The sequence below is a fragment of the Mustela putorius genome, unplaced genomic scaffold (genome assembly GCF_011764305.1).
Source record: "Mustela putorius furo isolate JIRA1106 unplaced genomic scaffold, ASM1176430v1.1 tig00000738_pilon_pilon_pilon, whole genome shotgun sequence".
In the NCBI taxonomy this organism is placed as follows: Eukaryota; Metazoa; Chordata; class Mammalia; order Carnivora; family Mustelidae; genus Mustela; species Mustela putorius.
The window spans coordinates 6407579-6426762 of NW_025421463.1; the positions used below are offsets into that span (position 1 = coordinate 6407579).

Here is a 19184-nt window from a genome sequence, read left to right on the forward strand (position 1 = left end):
CTGACGACAGGCTGACGTCATACGTGACGCTGCGGCGGGCGGGAGCGGGGACGGCGCAGGAGGGCGGTTCCGGAGCACGCGCCCGGCGAGGGCAGCTGACGTCGGGCTCAGGTGCGCGCGCTTGCCCGCACGCCCGAGCGCCGCCCAGGTGGCGGCCCGCAGCGCCAGGTGGCGGCCGGCAGCGGTGAGGGGGCGACCCGAGGCGCGGGTGGGGGCAGCGGCGGAGGGCGTGCCGGCTTGCACTCACGTGACGGGCGGGGAGTTGGGGTGTGGGCGGCGGGGCGAGCCGGGTGGGCCCGACCCCACCCCTCGCGGGCCTGCCAGTCGCTGCGCAGGACCTTCCCTCGGGCTGGGGCCGGACCCGCCCCGCCACTTACCCCGCCAGCCTTGTCCTCCGCGGCGGTGTCTCCGACCGCAGGAGCTGATCGGGGCTTGTTTCCTCCGCAGGGCCGCGGCGAGAGGGTGAGAGTCCGCGCCTCCGAGGGAGCCGCCCCCGCCTCGGCCCGCGCCCTGCGGGGCCCCACCGCACCCGAGGGGATGGAGAGCCGGCCCCGAGGCCCCAGCTCGGCCCGCGATCCCACGCTGGCCGGCCCTCGCTAGCTGCTCGAATTGTGCGTTTTACCCACCACCTTAGGCCTTGTCTCCTGAGTCTGTGGCGTTTGCGGTTTGAAAGAAATGGAAGAAAAGGAGCGATGTGACCAATTCCGTTCAATCCTCCTGCATTGAGGCCTGGTTGGCATTTGCAGAGAGGAAAATACGGCAAGAAAATTGTGGGTTTTGTTTTGTTTTGTTTTGTTTTTTGAAGGGGAGGGGGGAGAGGGGAAACAGGGTCTTAGATCCTCTATGATTTTTTTAAAATTCTGCACTTTGACAGTGGTGGCGAAATAACACTAATCCAAAAGTGATCTTTTCTTTTGATGGAGGTGGATTTTTGTTTTTCCTTTTGATTCCAACCTTTCTCTCCGTGACAAAGCATAAATCATGGACATCAGAAAATAAGGTGGACCTCAGGAATCCTGTAAAGACTGAGAAGCTTACATTCTTCCTCTGGAGGGAAGGGTGGGGTGTTTTTAGCCCTCTCTGGAACCTAAAACGAAAACATGAGTTGCGTGCCATGGAAAGGAGACAAGGCCAAATCTGAATCTTTGGAGCTGCCCCAGGCAGCACCCCCACAAATCTACCATGAGAAACAGCGCAGGGAGCTTTGTGCCCTGCATGCCCTCAATAACGTCTTCCAGGACAGCAATGCCTTCACCCGGGAAACGCTGCAAGAGATTTTCCAGAGGTAGGGGACCCCTTCTCCTTGGCATTTTTACACTTCTTGCTATTTCTGAATTTCTGTGGGTGGGAACCTTCAAACCAACAGGTAATATTAGCTAGATGTTGTTAGCAGGTGTAAGGGACACAGAGATGGGGAAAATAGTCACTCTCAGTCACTTACACAGGGAAGGCACAGTGCTAAATCCCTCGGTTGTGTCATCTTGTGTAATCCCCTCAGGGATCCCATGGAATATGTGCTGTTTCCATTTCACGGACTTAGGGCTCAGAGAAGTGCAGTGATTTGTCTGAGGTAACATGACAAGAGATGGAGCAGAATTTGAATTCAGGTTTGTGTCTGTGTTGTTGACCACTATGCTGTAAGGCCTCTCAAGTCTTGCCCCCAAGAGGTTAGTTACAGTCTGGAAGGGGGAGGGTATCTGTACACACTGTCACCTCTCAACAGAGGTGAAATGCTGTGGGTTTTATAAAGGAAGGTGCTCAGCTATACACAGTGATTAGTTTTTCTATGAGGTTCTGTGGTGGCCTTGGTGCTTTTCCAGGTTGCTTCGTATAGCCCTCCCCAGCAGTTATTTTACTGATAGAGCAACAGGCAGAAAAGTCAGGTAGTTTTTCCAAATGGCTTCTAAGTAGCAAAACTATGATTTGAAGCCTATTCTCTAGATCTCTTTCCCTTTCTGCTTCGTTCTCGATGGCCTTTTTTTTACCCATTTTGTTAAATGCTGCCTGACAGGTTAATAGAAATTCATCTTTTTCTCTCTCTACTTTGATGTTCTAAAATTCTTTTTTTTTTTTTTTTTAGGATATTATTTATTTATTTGACAGATCACAAGTAGGCAGAGAGGCAGGCAGTGAGAGAGGGGGAAGCAGGCTCCCCGCTGAGCAGAGAGCCTGATTTGGGGCTCCATCTCAGGACCCCGGGATCATGACCTGAGCCTAAGGCAGAGGCTTTAATCCACTGAGCCACCCAGGTGCCCCTAAAATTCTTTTATCAAAGGGTTTGAGAATTAGTTCTGCAGTGCCTGCTCTGCTACCTCCTGAGTATCGGCACATCAAGCAATAGTATCATCAGTATCCTTTCCCCCTGCTCGTAGGTTGGGCCTGGGTCTAAAGATATGGACTATGATTATAAGCTGTTTGTGGATAATTGTTGTTTGTGGATAACTCTTTCAGTTGTGTTTTCCCTGAATGAAAGAATGCTGAGTATTTGCTAAACACTCACATGGAACCAGGTTCTATTCCTGGCTACTAAAACTAGCAAATTGGCACTACACTCTCCAATTTACTATCAGCACAAGGTAAAGATCCATCTTTCAAAGTAATAGCAGACCAGTACTTAAGAAAAGGTACTCATTTTCCGCTCCAGAGGGGGAATTCTGTGTAGAGCATTTTGTATGGAAACATTTGGTACTGATAAATAGAAACAAAGATGCATGAAAGGGATCAGAGGAGAGAGGAAAGGGAGAAAAGGTGAGGAAGAGAAGATGGAATTTTATAAACAAACATTCACTGGCGGCCTGCTGCATGCCAAGCACTGCTAGGCACCGTAGAGAAAAACTGAACAGCACTCAGCTGCTAAGTACATCCCAGAGCTCTACATTGACCAGACCTTGAGAATGAACTTGAGTGAAGTTAGAACCCTGGAGTTGAGAGCTGTTTGAAAGGGAAAAGATGATCTCTTTGGATCTTAATGGAAACAATAGTAATGTTGGCAGGTTAAACCAGATAATTGAAAATTCCCAGATACAAGATTTTATGCTCTTTTGAAGATGGGGCTGATAATGGGAGAAGTGGGAGAAAAATGTTGACAAATGCTGTAGAGAGGACGTTCATCTGAGCAGTCGGATTTTAGCCAGATAAAAGCAGAGAAATACAAAAGCAGGGTGGAGTTTCAGTACCGTTGTGGATATGAGATGACTCATGTTTGGAATAGAAATGAGTAGGGACTGAGGAAAAGCTAAAGCCCCAGCAGCATGGGGATGGGGAAGAGAGGACTCAAGGTGGCAGTCAGTCCAGGATTTGAACATAGTGGTCACAACCACAATGATGGCAGAAGAGGTCACTGGTTTGAAAAGGATCAGTTTTCAATATGTGAAATTCGAGAAAAGCTCAGAAACTGGGCAGGCATCATCATGCAGCTATACAGATGTGGATGTCTTAATCTCGCACATCTCATCCTGTATGTGCCTGTGCTTTGAAAAAGGAAGGATGTAGAAGTCAAATGATGTAGTAGCAGCTTTGCTGAATTGTTTGGAAAATCCTCAGCCTCAAACCATTTTCACTAGACTCATCTCAATTGTTTAGTGATTAAACGTTCTTGTAGTTAGGTATGCCTTCTACCCCCCTCCCCCCCCAAAAAAAGCTGTTAAAATCTAAATAGATGAAAACAAGGTCGGTACCCTGGAAAAAGTCTAATGCAAGCTAAAGGGACAAGAGATTTTAGATATTGGTGAACAACCAGCATTCTTCCACCACAGAGAAGTCCAGCCTCCCCATTAAAAGGTCCCCGAGCATGTGGAAGGAGCCACATTTAAAGGTGTGGTGGTGGTAAATTGCTAAAAGGTGTAGAGTGTTCACCTCTAGAGATTTAAATCATTTTGTCCACGGGCCAGGCAAACACATCATCATCATTGCCAACACGTACAGAGTACATTGATGTACTGGACCCTGTAATCTGCGCTTTATATATTTAATAATTCAAAGACACATGGTGAAGTTCTGAGACCTACTTTCTAAGGTCACATTTCTTGAGACCTGATAAGAGGAAAATAATAATTAGGAGAGAAAAGGAATCTTGATGAATGTCTCCACATCTCCTTTTTGTTAAATCTGAAACCCTCACCATAGCCAAACATGGGAATAACCACGAGGGAGGACCAGGAACTCAGCTGAGGGCGTTGGCATTAGTGAGACCTGGCCTGGAGCCCATCTTCTTACTTGGAGATCACTTCAAATCCCGTGGCTCCAACCTGTGGCTGTTGACAGAAGTGAGAGGCTTGCTTTCTAGTCCAGAACTTCCATCCAAATCACGACGGCTATCGTGAAAGGGAGTTTGCCAAGGAGTCTCAAGAAGATCATGGATGCCATGGAGGTCAGTGGGACCAGTTTGTCGAACTCGCTGGGAGACCATTGAATGTATAGGTGGAGCACAGCTCTGGCACTCACCAGCTGCATGGGGCTGTGCAAGTCACTGTAGCCACACTGTGCCTCAGCTTCCTTGTTAACCCAGTGGAGTTACATTCTGTTTAAGACTGCTGGAAGGATTAAGAGATAAAGCTCTTAAGAGTAGCTGACACAGTGGGCACCTGGTTATAGCTCAGTAGAAGTGATGGCACACTGGGTGGACCCCATTGGCTTGAATGCCCGCTCTAGGAATGAGATGGAGGTCATTCTCCGCATTCCCTAGAGTGATGTCATCTAGGCCAACACATGTTTATTCAGGTCCCAGTGCTCTGCTGTGAGGGCTAAGAGAGGAGAAGAGCCGTCCCCTGTGCTTTGGGAATTTGCTCTCTGGTCGGACATGAGTGAGAGAACGGAATTCTTTAATGGTCGTGTAAGGTGTGGATTATGCCCATCGTTGCAGATAAGCCAGCAGACATGAGCATTAAATCGCACAGTTAGTATTGGTGCTGCTTGCTAGGATAGTGTGTGGTCCTCCCCATCTCCCTGTATTTTCTACACAGAAGCCAGGAAGGATTCCATGGAAGAGGTAGGATGTGACATTGACCTTGAAGAAGCTTTCGCATTTGGCTTGGAACAGGAAACAGGATGAAAGAACACAGGCCGCGTGGTCATGGTGTCTGAAGTGCACTAAAAGCCCAAGGAGAGGAGAACGCAGGCCGGGGGGGGGGGGGGGGGGGGGAGGGTGGGAGTTAGCCAGTGGGCAGCGGGCTGCAGCAGCAGTTCCTGCGTCGGAGAGTGAAATGGTGACTTGGGGAATGTGGCAGGAACATATAGGTGACTTGGTGGAAGGGGAGTTTTGGAACAAGATCAGTTTAGCAGCCTGTTTCGAAAGCTCAGATATGGGGCAAGGAAGCTCCATTTGGGGGAGAGTGAATGGGAATAGAACAGAGAGGGTTGGAATCTGAGATCGAAAACGTGGGACATTGGAGTGCTTGGGTGGCTCAGTGGGTTAAGCCTCTGCCTTTGGCTCAGGTCATGGTCTCAGGGGTCCTGGGATTGAGTCCTGCATGGGCTCTCTGCTCAGTGGGGAGCCTGCTTCCCCCTCCCCTCTCTGCCTGCCTCTCTGCCTACTTGTGATCTCTCTGTTTAAATAAAGAAATAAAATCTTTTAAAATAAATAAATAAAACCTATGAAATGGGGGCACCTGGGTGGCTCAGTCGTTTAAGCATCTGCCTTCAGCTAACGCTGATCCCAGGGTCCTGGGATTGAGTCCCGCATCAGGCTTTTTGCTCAGCAGGGAGCCTGCTTCTCCCTCTACCTGCTGCTCCCCTGCTTGTCCGTTCTCTCTCTCTGACAAATAAATAATCTTAAAAAAAAATTTCTCTTAAGCCTATGAAATAGAAATAATTTATAATTTCATAGGGTTATTTTGGAAATTAAATGAGATACACAAAAAACCATCTTGCATTGGGCATGGCATGGAATTTTTCAATAAATGGCGGTTATTGTTACAGTAAAATACAATTTGGTTTGCAGAGTGAAGTTTAGTGTCCTCTGATCCCCTTCTTCGCTAGCTCTGGAGACAAGCACACGAGCTCTTTTTAAGGGTCTGCTACCAGTGTTTACAAAGAGAGAGGGTAGCAGAGTAAACATGGCAAACATGTCAGTAAACATTTCTCTCCTTTTTCTTTAAGATTTTATTTGTTTATTTGAGAGAAATCACAAGCAGGCAGAGAGGCAGGCAGATGGAGAAGGGGAAGCAAGCTCTGTGTTGAGCAAGAGAGCCCGATGTGAGGCTCGATCCCAGAACCCCGGGATCATGACCTGAACCGAAGGCAGAGGCTTAACCCACTGAGCTACCCAGGCACCCTCAGTAAACATTTCTTAAGCAACTCCTGTATGCCAGGCTCTCTTTGGGTCCTGGTGATAGAGTCCCAACAGGATACCCAAGGCCCCTGCTGTCATTCTAGTGTGGGAAGCAGATGTGTCTGGTAGTAACGAGGGCTGTAATTAAAGCAGGTGGAATAAAATACGGTGCCTGGAAGAAACTGAAGATCGGGTGGTCAAAAAAAGCTTCTAAGGCACTAGCATTTGAGACTCAAATAATAAAGGAGCGAACCAAGTGTAGATCTGGCACGAAGAACCTTCCACATTGCTGAAATGGTGTGCAGAGGTCTTCAGGTGGGAAGGGGTTTTGTTTTGTTTTTTTAAGATTTTATTTATTTTATTTGGCAGAGAGAGAGACAAGAGCTAGAGAATACAAGTGGAGGGAATGGTAGAGGGAGAGGGAGAAACAGGCTCTGCACTGAGCAGGGAGCCCAACGTGGGGATCGATAGCAGGACACTAGGATCATGACCTGAGCCAAAGGCAGACACTTAATCATTTGAGCCACCCAGGGGTGCCAAGAAGGAGTTTTGTGTGTTAAAGTCATAGGGAGCGGGTGTGTTGGGGTTGAGGTCAGCAGTGTTCTGAGGGCCTTGCAGGGAGAGGAAGTAACCTAGACTATTTAAGTGCTTTGGGAGCCATTGGAGGGTTTAAGCAGTGGAAGGATATGTTTTTAATATGCTTGCTGTGTATCAAGAAGTTAAAAAAAAAAACTTTTTGTAAGATTTCTTGAGTGTTTAGAGTTGACCTAGTCATGATTCTCTTCTAGAAATGGCTCTTTAAAAAAAAAAAAAAAAAAAAAAAAGATTTAATATTTATTTGACAGATCACAAGTAGGCAGAAAGGCAGTCGGGGCGGTGGGAGACGGGGAAGCAGGCTCCCCCCCCAAGCGGAGAGCCCAATACAGGGCTCGATCCCAGGACCCTGGGATCATGACCTGAGCTGAAGGCAGAGGTTTTAACCCACTGAGTCAGCTAGGCGCCCCTAAAGATGGCTCTTAACAGCCTCCTGGACTTTTATTCCTGAGAAACTCACCTAATTTCCCTTCCCCTTCACACCAAGGTGGAAGCAATCTACCCCATGCTTCAAGATGGCCTTTCCTCAGTCCTAGGTGACAAGCCTGTAAAAGCAAAATCATAGGACCAGAAACACCTTTAGAGCTGCTGTCCTTGCCTTGACTTGAAGGCTAATAAGGCCTGGCTGAAAATGACTTATGGGCGGGTGGGCAAGTTTACTTTTGTTTGGTACATTCTTCCCCTCCCCCCACCCCAGTTAGTTGTGTTTTAATTGTCTTTAAATTTTTTTATTCAATCATTTTATACACATGTATATTTGAAATACTATAGGTGGCTTATATGTTCCGGTTTAATATAGGCCTTACAACTTCCTACTGCTTTAAATTTGGCTCCAGTTCATACATTTATGTTACCTGCCTGAGCCTCTGCATGCCTTGGAGTGTTTAAGGATTAATGATTACCAAGTGTGCCAGCCTTAAATAGAAGGCATCTAAACTGTTTAAAAAAAAAAAAAAGGAGCGAGTCCAAGATGGCAGAGAGGTAGGAGACCTTAGTCTCATCTGTTCCCAGGAATTCAGCTAGACTGCTGTCAAACCATTCTGAACGCCTGCAGACTCAACTAAAGATCTAAGAAGAGTAGCTGCAACTCTACAAGTAGAATAGTGACCGCCTTCAGCAAGTTAAGAGATGCAGAGAAGTGAATCCGGGGCGATACATGGGAACATAAACCATGGGGGGAGGGAGCCTCTGTAAGCTGGCCCAGGAGAGTGATATGGCAGCGGAGCATAGAATCAGAACTTTAAGTCTGCTCCAGTGAGGGGTGTTGCTGCCTGAAAGATGCTTGTGTGGCAAGGTGAGCAGGAATCCTATTGGGACAGTGTGGTCTCAGGGGTCCCAGGAAGACCAGAGGTGCTTGAGTGCCGCAGAGCTTCCGGGCATGGGGTGGGGAAGCTGGCTGCAGTCAGTGAGCCCAGGATTGCCATAAACCGTGAACCGCAGCACAGTCAGCTGACCGCTCTCCAAGCAGGGGCCCAGTGAGCAGCAGAACCTAGACAAGACTCTCCCCCTTTCCTCCCCAGGGGAGGAGCAGGTGCAGGTGTGCACCGCAAGAGTCTGCAGGGTTTGGGGACTCAAAAACAGGTCGTGTACCTGAGACAGAGACTCCTGGTCACAAACTGGGTGAGCATGGAGTGCAGACAAAGACTGCTTTTCCTTGAGGGTTCACTGAGGAGTGAGGCCCCCAAGCTCTCAAAACCAGGGTCTCTCAACACTAAGGTCGAGAGATTAGGAGACCACCATTTTCATTCTGTCTCTAAAGCTGCATGGAAAGCCTTCAGGGAACAAAAGACACCAAGAGCAATCCATTTATGAGAGCAATCCATTTACTTAGCCTGGCCCTAGGCAAGGGTGGTGCATTTCCACCTGGGGCAAAGACACCTGAGAATCAGTGCAACAGGACCCTCCCTGAAAGAAATGAGCAAAAAGGTCTGGCTAAGACCAAGTTTACTGATGACACAGAACTGCAAAATGCCGGGGCTAGGGGAAAATAGTATATAGAATTCATGGGTATTTCTCAGGATTCTTCAGTCTTTCAATTTTAATTTTTTTTCTCTTTCCTTTTTCAGCCAGTTTGTTATTTTATCAGTTCTTTTTTTAAATTTTCATTTTTATGATTATTACATTTTGTTCTTTCATTGTATTTAACTTTATTTTTGTTTTTCTTTCTTTACAATTTTGGGATCTAGTTTTCTAACAAACAGAACAAAATAAACACAGGATCCCAAGTATTGCTCTGTTCAGTTCATCTGTCTGATTATATTCTCTTTCCTTTTTAATTTTAACTTTTTTTCTTCAGTTTTGGGTCTCCTGATTTGTTTAGTATGTACTTCTCTGGTGTCCTTGTTGCCATTTTAGTATTTTTTTCTCTTGTTCATCTGTTTTTTTTCCTGGACAAAATGACAAAGAAGGAAAAACTCACCTCAGAAAAGAGAACAAGAGGCAGTACTGACTGTCAGGGACCTAATCAGTATGGATGTAAGATGTGGGAACTAGAGTTAGTAATGATTATACTAGCTGGACTCGGAAAAACACATAGAAGACACAAGCGAATCCCTTTCTGGAGAAATAAAAGAACTAAAATATAATCAAGTTGAAATAAAAAAGGCTATTAATGAGATGCAGTCACATATGGAGGCTCCAACTGCAAGGATAAATGAGGCAGAAGAGAAAATTAGAGACATAAAAGACAAAATGTTGGAGAATAAAGAAGCTGAGAAATACATAAACAACTACTCGATCATAAGGGGAGAATTTGAGAGATAAGTGATACCATAAAGCAAAACAGTATTAGAATAATTGGGATCCCAGAAGAAGATAGTGTGGAAAGTATACTGGAGTAAATTATGCTGGAAAACTTCCCTAATCTGGGGAAGGAAACAGGCATTCAAGTCCAGGAGGCACAGAGAACCCCCGCTCAAACTCAGGAAAAATACATCAGCACCCCAACATAGTGAAACTTGAAAATCCTGAAAGCAGCTTGGGACAAGAGGTCTGTAACCTACAAGGATACAAACATTAGACTGGCAGCAGGCCTAGCCACAGAGACCTGGCAGGCCAGAAAGTACTGGCATGATGTATTCATGGTGCTAAATGAGAAAAATATGCACCCGAGAATACTTTATCCGGATAGGCTGTTATTCAAAATAGGAGGAGAGAGAAACAGTTTCCAGGACAAACAAATTAAAAGAATTTGTCATCACTAAACCAGCCCTGCAAGAAATATTAAAGGGGATCCCTTAAGTGAAGAGAGAGCCCAAAATTAAAGTAGACCAGAAAGGAACAGAGACAATATACAGAAACAGTGACTTCACAGGTAATATAAAGGCACTGAATTCATATCTTTCAGCAGTTACTCTGAATGTAAATGAGCCAGATGCTCCAATCAAAAGACACAGGAGGGGCACCTGGGTGTCTTTGTGGGTTAAAGCCTCTGCCTTCAGCTCAGGTCATGATCCCAGGGTCCTAGGATCAAGCCCTGCATTGGGCTCTCTGCTTGGTGGGAAGCCTGCTTCCCCCCACCCCCCCGCCCCTCTGCCTACTTGTGATCTCTATCAAATAAATAAATAAAATCTTGGGGAAAAAAAAAAGACACAGGATATCAGATTGGATAAAAAAAAAAAAAGCAAGACTCATCAATATGCTGCCATCTTAAAGAGACTCGCTTTAGACCCACACACACCTACAGATTGAAAGTAAGGGGTAGAAAACCATTTATCATGCTAATAAAGCATGGCAATCATTACATCAGACATAGACTGTAACAAAAGATGAGGAGGACACTATATCATCATAAAAGGGTCTCTCCAGCAAGAAGTTCTAACAATTGTAAATATTTATGCCCCTAACATGGGAGCAGCCTGTTATATAAACCAATTAATAACAAAATTAAAGCAACACATTGATAATAATATAGTAGGAGACTTTAACACTCTGCTTGCTGCAATAGACAGATCATATAAGCAGAAGATCAACAAGGAAACAATGGCTTTGAATGACCCACTGGACCAGATGGACTTCACAGATATATTCAGAACATTTCCATTCTAAAGCAACAGAACACACATTCTTCTCACGTGTACATGGGACATTCTCCAGAGTAGATCATATACTGGGTCACAAATCGGGTCTCAACTGGTGCCAAAGATTGGGATCATTCCCTGCATATTTTTGTACAACAGTGCTTTGAAACTGGAACTCAAACACGAGAAAATTTGGAAAGAATTCAAATATATGAAGGCTAAAGAGCATCCTATCAAAGAATGAATGGGTCAACCAGGAAATTAAAGAAGAATTTTAAAAATTCATGGAAATAAATGAAAATGAAAATAAATGTTGGGATGCAACAAAGGCAGTCCTTTGGGAAGTATATGTATAAGTATATAAGTATATAGAGGGAAGTATATAGCAGCACAAGCCTTTCTCAAGGAACAAGAAAGGTCTCAAATACACAACCTAATCTTACACATAAAGGAGCTGGAGAAAGAAGAGTATTAAAAAAAAAAAAAGCCTAAGCCCAGCAGGATAAGAGGATTGATAAAGATTAGAGCAGAAATCAATGAAATAGAAAACAAAAGAACAGTAGAACAGATCAACAAAGTAGGGGCTGGTTCTTTGAAAGAATTAATAAGATTGATGGGGCGCCTGTGTGGCTCAGTGGGTTAAGCTTCTGCCTTCAGCTCAGGTCATGATCTCAGGATCTTGACATCAAGCTCCGCATCAGGCTCTCTGCTCAGCAGGGAGCCTGCTTTCCCCCCTCTCTGCCTGCTGCTCTGCCTACTTGTGATCTCTCTCTCTCTCTGTGTGTTAAATAAATAAAATCTTAAAAAAAAAAAAAAAAAAGGAATAAGATTGATAAACCCCTGGCCAGACTTACAAAAAGAAAAGAGAAAGGACCCAAATAACACATGAGTGAAGGAGGAGAGCTTACAACCAACACTGAAGAAATACAAATAGTTATAAGAACATATCGTGAGGGGTGCCTGGGTGGCTCAGTGGGTTAAAGCCTCTGCCTTCCGCTCAGGTCATGATCCCAGGGTCCTGGGATTGAGCCCTACATCGGGCTCTCTGCTCTGCAGAGAGCCTGCTTCCTCCTCTCTCTCTCTCTCTCTCTCTGCCTGCCTCTCTGCCTACTTGTGATCTCTGTCTGTCAAATAAATAAATAAAATCTTAAAAAAAAAAAAAAAAGATTCTCTCTCCCCGTCTTTAAAAAAAAAAAAAAAAAAGAACGTATCGTGAGCAATTATATGCCAACAAATTAGTCTGGAAGAAATGGATGCATTTGTAGAGATGTATAAGCTACCAAAACTGAAACAGGAAGAGGAAAACCTGAACAGACCCATAACCAGCAAGGAAATAGAAGCAGTAGTCAGAAGTCTTCCAACACACAAGAACCCAGGGCCAGATGGCTTCCCAGGGGAATTCTACCAGACATTTAAAGAAGAATCAATACCTGTTCTTCTGAAGCTGATTCAAAAAAACCAAAATGGAAGGAAAACTTCCAGACTCTCTTAAAAGGATTATTCACCACGAACAGGTGGGATTTATTCCTGGGCTGTAAGGTTGGTTCAACATCCACAAATCAATCAATGCAATAAACTACATAAACAAAAGAAAGAATAAGAATGAACCTTATGGGGATGCCTGGGTGGCTCAGTTGGTTGAGCGGCTGCCTTCGGCTCAGGTCATGATCCCAGCATCCTGGGATCGAGTCCCACATCGGGCTCCTTGCTCGGCGGGGAGCCTGCTTCTCCCTCTGACTCTGCCTTCCACTCTGTCTGCCTGTGCTCGCTCTCACTCTCTCGCTCTCTTACAAATAAATAAATAAAATCTTTAAAAAAAAAAAAAAAGAATGAACCTTATGATCCTGTCGCAAGATGCAGAAAAAGCATTTGACAAAAGTTCAGCATCCTTTCTTGATTAAAACTTTTCAAGATGTAGAGATAGAAGATACATATCTCAATATCAATAAAAGCCATCTATGAAAAACCCATAGCGGGAGCACCTAGGTGGCTCAGTTGATTGGGTGGCTGCCTTCAGCTCAGGTCATGATCCCGGAGTCCCAGGATCAAGCCCCGCATCAGGCTCCTTGCTTGGCAGGGAGCCTGCTTCTGTCTCTGCCTCTACCTCTGCCTCTCTTCCTGCTTGTACTCTTTCTATCTCTCTGTCAAATACATAAATAAATAAAATCTTAAAAAAAAAAAAAAACACACACCATAGTGAATATCATTCTCAGTGGGGAAAAACTGAGAGCTTTCCCCCTGAGGTCAGGAACACAGCAGGGATGTCTGCTGTCACCACTGCTGTTCAGCACAGTACTAGAAATCCTAGCCTCAGCAATCAGATAACAAAAAGAAATAAAAGACATCCAAATCAGCAAAGAAGAAGTCAAACTCTTTTTGCAGATGACATGATACTCTCTGTGGAAAACCTAAAAGACTCAACCCCAAAATTGCTAGAACTCATACAGAAATTCAGTAAAGGAGCAGGATAGAAAATCAATGTACAGAAATAAGTTGCGTTTCTGTATACCAGTGAGCCAGAGGGAAGAGAAATTAAGAAATCAGTCCCATGTACAATTGCACCCCAAACCATACGATAACCTAGGAATAAACCTAACCAGAAAGGCAAAGGAGTTGTACTCAGAAAACTATAGAACACTCATGAAAGAAATTGAGGAAGGCACAAAGAAATGGAAAAACGTTCCATGCTCAGGGATTGGAAGAACAAATATTGTTAAATGTCTAATCTATCTAGAGAAATCTATACGTTCAGTGCAATCTGTATTAATATACCATCAACATTTTTCACAGAGCTGAAAAAAGTAATTCTAAAAGTTGTATGGAACCAGGAAAGTCCCCAAATAGCCAAAGGAATATTGGAAAAGAAAACCAAAGCTGGTGGCATCACAATGCCAGACTTCAAGCTGTATTACAAAGCTGTAATCATCAAGACCGTATGGTACTGGCCTGAAAACAGACACATAGGCAGTGGAACAGAATAGGGAACCCAGAAATGGACCCTTAACTATATGGTCAACTAATCTTTGAAAAAGCAGGAAAGAATGTCCAATGGAAAAAAGACAGTCTCTTCAACAAATGGTGTCAGGAAAACTGGACAGCCACATGCAGAAGAATGAACCTGGACCATTTCCTTACAGCATGCACAAAAATAAACTCAAATGGATGAAAGACCTAAATGTGAGGCAGGAATCCATCAAAATCCTAGAGAACACAGGAAGTAACCTCTTTGACCTTGGCTACAGCAACTTCTTGCTAGACATGTCTCCAAAGGCAAGAGAAACAAAGGCAAAAATGAATGACTAGGACGTCCATCAAGGTAAAAAGCTTTTTTTTTTTTTAAGATTTTATTTATTTGACAGAGATCACAAGTAGGCAGAGAGGCAGGCAGAGAGAGAAAGGAGGAAGCAGGCTCCCTCCTGAGCAGAGAGCCTGATTTGGGGCTCAATCCCAGGACCCTGAGATCATGACCTGAGCTGAAGGTAGAGGCTTTAACCCACTGAGCCACCCAGGCACCCCAAGGTAAAAAGCTTTTGCACAGCAAAGGAAACAAAAAGATAGAAGATAAAACAAAAAGATAACCCACAGAATGGGAGAAGATAATTGCAAATATCTAGTATCCAGTATCTATAAAGAAATCATCAAACTCAACACCCAAAGAACAAATGACCCAATCAAGAAATGGGTAGAAGATATGAACAGACATTTCTCCAACGAAGACTTACAAATAGTCAACAGACACATGAAAAAATGCTCAACATCACTCGGCATCAGTAAAATAGAATCAAAACCACAGTGAGATACTACCTCACACAAGTCAAAATGGTTATAATTAACAAGTCAGGAAACAACGGGTGTTGGCAAGGATGCGGAGAAAGGGGAACCCTCCTACACTGCTGGTGGGAATGCAAGCTGGTGCAACCACTCCAGAAAACAAAATGGAGGTTCCTCAAAAAGTTGAAAATAGAACTACCCCAGAACCGAGCGATTGAACTACTGGGTGTTGTGATGTGAAGGGGCACCTGTACTCCAATGTTAATGGCAATGTCTACCAGATGTAGCAGTAAGGTCTACAAGAGCCAAACTATGGAAAGAGCTCAGATATCCATCGACAGATGAATGGATAAAGAAGATATGGTGTGTATATAGAATTGAATACAACTCAGCCATCAAAATAATCTTGCCATTTGCAATGATATGGATGGAACTAGAAGGTGTTATGTTAAGCAAAATAAGTCAAGCAGAGAAAGACAGTTATATGATCTCAGTTATATGTGGGATTTAAGAAACAAAACAAGATCATAGAGGAAGAGAGGAAAAACTAAAACAAGGTGAAATCAAAGGGAGACAAACCATAAGAGGCTCTTGATGATGGGAAGTGGACTGAGGGTTTGCTGGAGGGAGGAGGGGTGGGGAGATGCGGTGACTGGGTGATGGGCATTAAGGGGGGTATGTGATGTAACGAGCACTGGGTATTATATAAGACTGATGAATCACTGAACTCTACCTCTGAAACTAATAATGTTAGATGTTAATTAATTGAATTTAAATTCAAAAAATTTCAAAACCTGTAAAAGAAAAGAGTAGCAACAAATACTCCCCATGCAAATGAAAATATCTGTTACTATTTTCTAATGATAAAATGGCCATACTAAGGCAGGAAGATCAGCAAGGAGGAAGACTGCAGAAGTAGGTGGGCTGGGGGTTTCATAAATGAGACCTCTCGTGGAACATGGTTTGGGTCCATTGACTTTCTGAATGACAGCACGTAGGCCCCACCGCTGCTGAGTTAAATGTTCTGCATAAAAAGAAGGGTAATCTTTAGGAGGACGGTAGGAGCCCAGACTATAATACTTGAGTAAAAAAGTGGTTACCTTGTACTGAATGGGAGACAGAAGCTTCCAGGGGCGGTGGTGGATGGTGCCGTGGAGTGCCGGGCAGGAGGGGTTGGACAACCCACACATCTTAGCCCTCCTCCTTTCACATTTGTAGGTTGTCTCCAAACACCATGGTGACCCCCCACAAGAAGAGTATGCTGGGAAATGGGAACTACGATGTGAATGTCATTATGGCAGCACTTCAAACCAAAGGCTATGAAGCTGTCTGGTGGGACAAACGCAGGTAATCTGAACCAGGCTCGCCTTGATGAGAACCAGCACTCAGGCATGAGTGGGGAGGTGCTTCTGACGGGAACCTCGGGGAACTGACGCTGTTTCTCTCCTGCAGGGATGTCAGTGCCATTGCTCTCACGAATGTCATGGGCTTCATCATGAACCTGCCCTCCAGCCTGTGCTGGGGTCCACTGAAGTTGCCTCTCCAAAGGCAGCACTGGATCTGTGTCCGAGAGGTGGGCGGTGCCTACTACAACCTCGACTCCAAACTGAAGATGCCCGAGTGGATTGGAGGCGAGAGCGAGCTCAGGTAGCGGTTGTGAGTGGGCTGTGTGACAGCTTTGCTGTGTTGGGAAAGTTGAGCCCATCTTTGGTTATTTGACAAAGGAGACGAAATCCTAGCTCCTTGGATCCTCTCCCCACCCTTCTTAGAATCAGGGTCTCAGACTTGAAAGACCTGTTTGTTTGATGGCTCGTGAGGGTGTGAAGTCCCTTTGGTAGAGACGTTCCAGCAGCCAGAACGCTGGCTTCTGGTCTGGTGGGACTGGCATCGGAACATTGTCTACGCTTGGACAACTGGGGTGGTCTAGCTGCCACTTCAGAAGAAGGCAGACAGACATTTAGACCTGAGAGGGCTAAATTTTCCTGAGACCAAAGAAGCAGCTATTTATTTGTTTGTTTGTTAAACAATGAGAAGTCCCTTGATTACTTTGGGGCAGCTCTGTTCCTCACAGAATAGATGCTGGTGGCAGTTGTATGAGGAGGAGTGGAAATTCAGGGCGGAAATGAGCTGGGCAGCTTGAAGGGGGAGCCACATGTGGAACCGTGTAAGAACAGATCCCTCCAAGAGGGTCGGAGGACTGCCAAGGGCATAAATGAGGTCACTGGGGAGCACATGGCCCCGAGACTGGAATGTGCAGTTTTACCAGCATTTCATTTTCTCTCTCATCTACTTTTGTTCCCGTAGGAAATTTCTCAAACATCACTTGCGAGGAAAGAACTGTGAACTCCTGCTGGTGGTGCCGGAAGAGGTGGAGGCCCGTCAGAGTTGGAGGGCCGACGTGTAACGCAGTGCTACCCAACCTTCCCTCACCTCGGCCCCCCAAGTCCTCTGTCATGTGCTGTGGCCTCTGCAGTGGGTCTGCCCTTGCCACTTCCCCAAACATCTCACTGGGTTCCCCCTCAGATGTGACAGTGCTGTAGGACAGACAGACATGTGGGCTGTGAGGAGAACCACCATCCAGCATGACATGGGACAGGAAGGGAGGAGCTCTGTGGGCTTAGGGCAACCTGTGGAAGACCCTTGCTTCATTTGAGAGGAGAAAGGTGGGTCCTAGCTTATCTTCGCCATTCCTGTGAGAACTTGACAGAGGCTCTGCTGGAGTGCACTGCTGCTGTGACACCTCGAGATGCTGCCTCTACTTCCCCTTTCCTGATCTGGAGACACAGGACGTGCAAAGCCCATGTGACTGGCTGGACGGACCCAGAGCATGAGGGCCTCTCAGGAAACCATCTCCAAAACCCCAGCAGTGGTACAGCATGCCATCTCCAACCCTTAAGGCCACCCATTACCCCCATTTTTGAGGGTGGTTCCTGGCCATCCTTCAGGTTTTCTAATGAAACACTCTCTAGTATTCCATGTCGGGTGGTTGAATCCTGCGACATCCTAGTATGACAGGGTGAGCTAGATACCGAAGAGGCTGTGGTGGAAGGCAGCCTGGGGCAGGCGCAGAGGGCCTGTCGCCTCCCCCCAGCATTGTCCCTGCCACTTCACTACACTAATTTCCTCTGGGGCACAAGACAGGCCAGAGGGCAGTGTTCCCAGTTGACACACACTGGCAAAATCAGGAAACGCCTGAGTCTGTTCTCAATATCCACTTCCACTAGTTTGAGACAAAAAGTTGAGTGAGGAAAGTATTAAAAAAAGAAGCTCCTGAGAGATTAAGAGCGGCTAGAATTGGCAGAAGCCTAGGCTCCGAGTCACTGTGGTGACAAGAATCAGAATCCTCAAGTTGGGTGTTTACGCGCAATACGTATGGCACCTGGACTCGTCATCTTTATTTAGTTTCCTTTACAAATCAGCGAGAATCCATCCACCCCCTACCTCTTTAAATAGTTGTAGCCCACTTTTCTCCTGTAACTTTGGAAAACAAGAGAAGGGGAGGGGAAGTATCCCACCACATTGGGTGTCACCAGGGTGGTTGTGGTTGCCTCAAGGCAGGGGGACAGGCAGAGACGGCCTGTCTGCCCTTTCCACATGGGTGGTCTTGGCGGGTCTGAAAGCTGCCCCCACGGGCCAGACGTCTCTCCAGCAGCAAAGCCAGCCTGGGGCTTGCATGTCAAGCCTGAGCAAGCTTAACAGGATGGAGCTGAGGCTTTCTCCCCACTGTGACTGGAGTGCATGTTTACACCAGCACTTTTTCTGCACATGTATCTTCAATCCAACGAGGCCGTTTTTTATGCTGAGTAACTGAGACCACCAAGCGGCTACTGCATCACACCTTGGCAACTCGCTGCAGTCTCTTCTGCACCGTTTTCCATACCAGACCTGCTTGGCACCACAGGGAGCTCCTTACCCTTGCACAATGACATTCCAACCACCACCAGCCAGAAGTTACAGCCAACCTGATTGTCACAAGCAGGACCTTGGGTCCATGGGCACTGTCAGTGATAGTAAGCCATTTCCTGGGAGGAGGGGGAAACTCCTCTCCACCCATCTGCTTGGGCCTGTGCAAATGGCACTTCAGAGGAGTCCCTGTGCACTTGGGAGTCCATGAGCCAACGGGATATGCAAAGACGCTTAAACATTTCAGGGCTGGTTTCTCTGTTCATATCCAATTTTGGTGCTTAGGAACAGGGACCCATGCTGATGCCCAAGGGCAAAAAGCCCACTTCAAGGAAGGGGGCAGGCCTGACCCTGATGCCCAATAAGGGGCAACCCTAGGCTTTTTGTTTTTTTGCTTTTATTCCTTTTTTTTGTTGGCCTTGTGCTGGGTTTGTTTACAAAAGATGTATTTTGTTTAACCAAATATTAAAAATGGAAAACTCCGTACATAAATCACATCTGTCTGCCTGAATTCTGTAATTATGTATGTGGAAAGAAAAAAAGTAAACTTTAGTATGATGATGTATAGAAGAAAAACTCACTACCATCATAAGCCATCTTTTAGAGCTGTATGGTGCTTTGGTCAAATC

The 19184-nt window shown here is 45.6% G+C and overlaps 1 protein-coding gene across 2 annotated transcripts; it reads left to right on the top strand.

Moving 5' to 3' along the window:
* The first annotated feature begins 25 nt into the window (after window positions 1–25).
* JOSD1 (Josephin domain containing 1) lies at window positions 26–19050 on the top strand. 2 transcript variants are annotated; one of them, XM_004743257.3, is made up of 5 exons: window positions 26–184; window positions 448–1285; window positions 15871–15999; window positions 16105–16299; window positions 16957–19050. In XM_004743257.3, exons 2-5 carry the CDS (start codon window positions 1101–1103, stop codon window positions 17054–17056), a joined length of 609 nt encoding a protein of 202 aa, XP_004743314.1. In that variant the 5' UTR covers window positions 26–184; window positions 448–1100; the 3' UTR covers window positions 17057–19050. The 2 variants fall into 2 exon arrangements, with proteins under 2 accessions (XP_004743314.1, XP_004743313.1); XM_004743256.3 differs by lacking the exon at window positions 26–184 and having other exon boundaries at window positions 297–1285.
* Window positions 19051–19184: the final 134 nt, after the last annotated feature.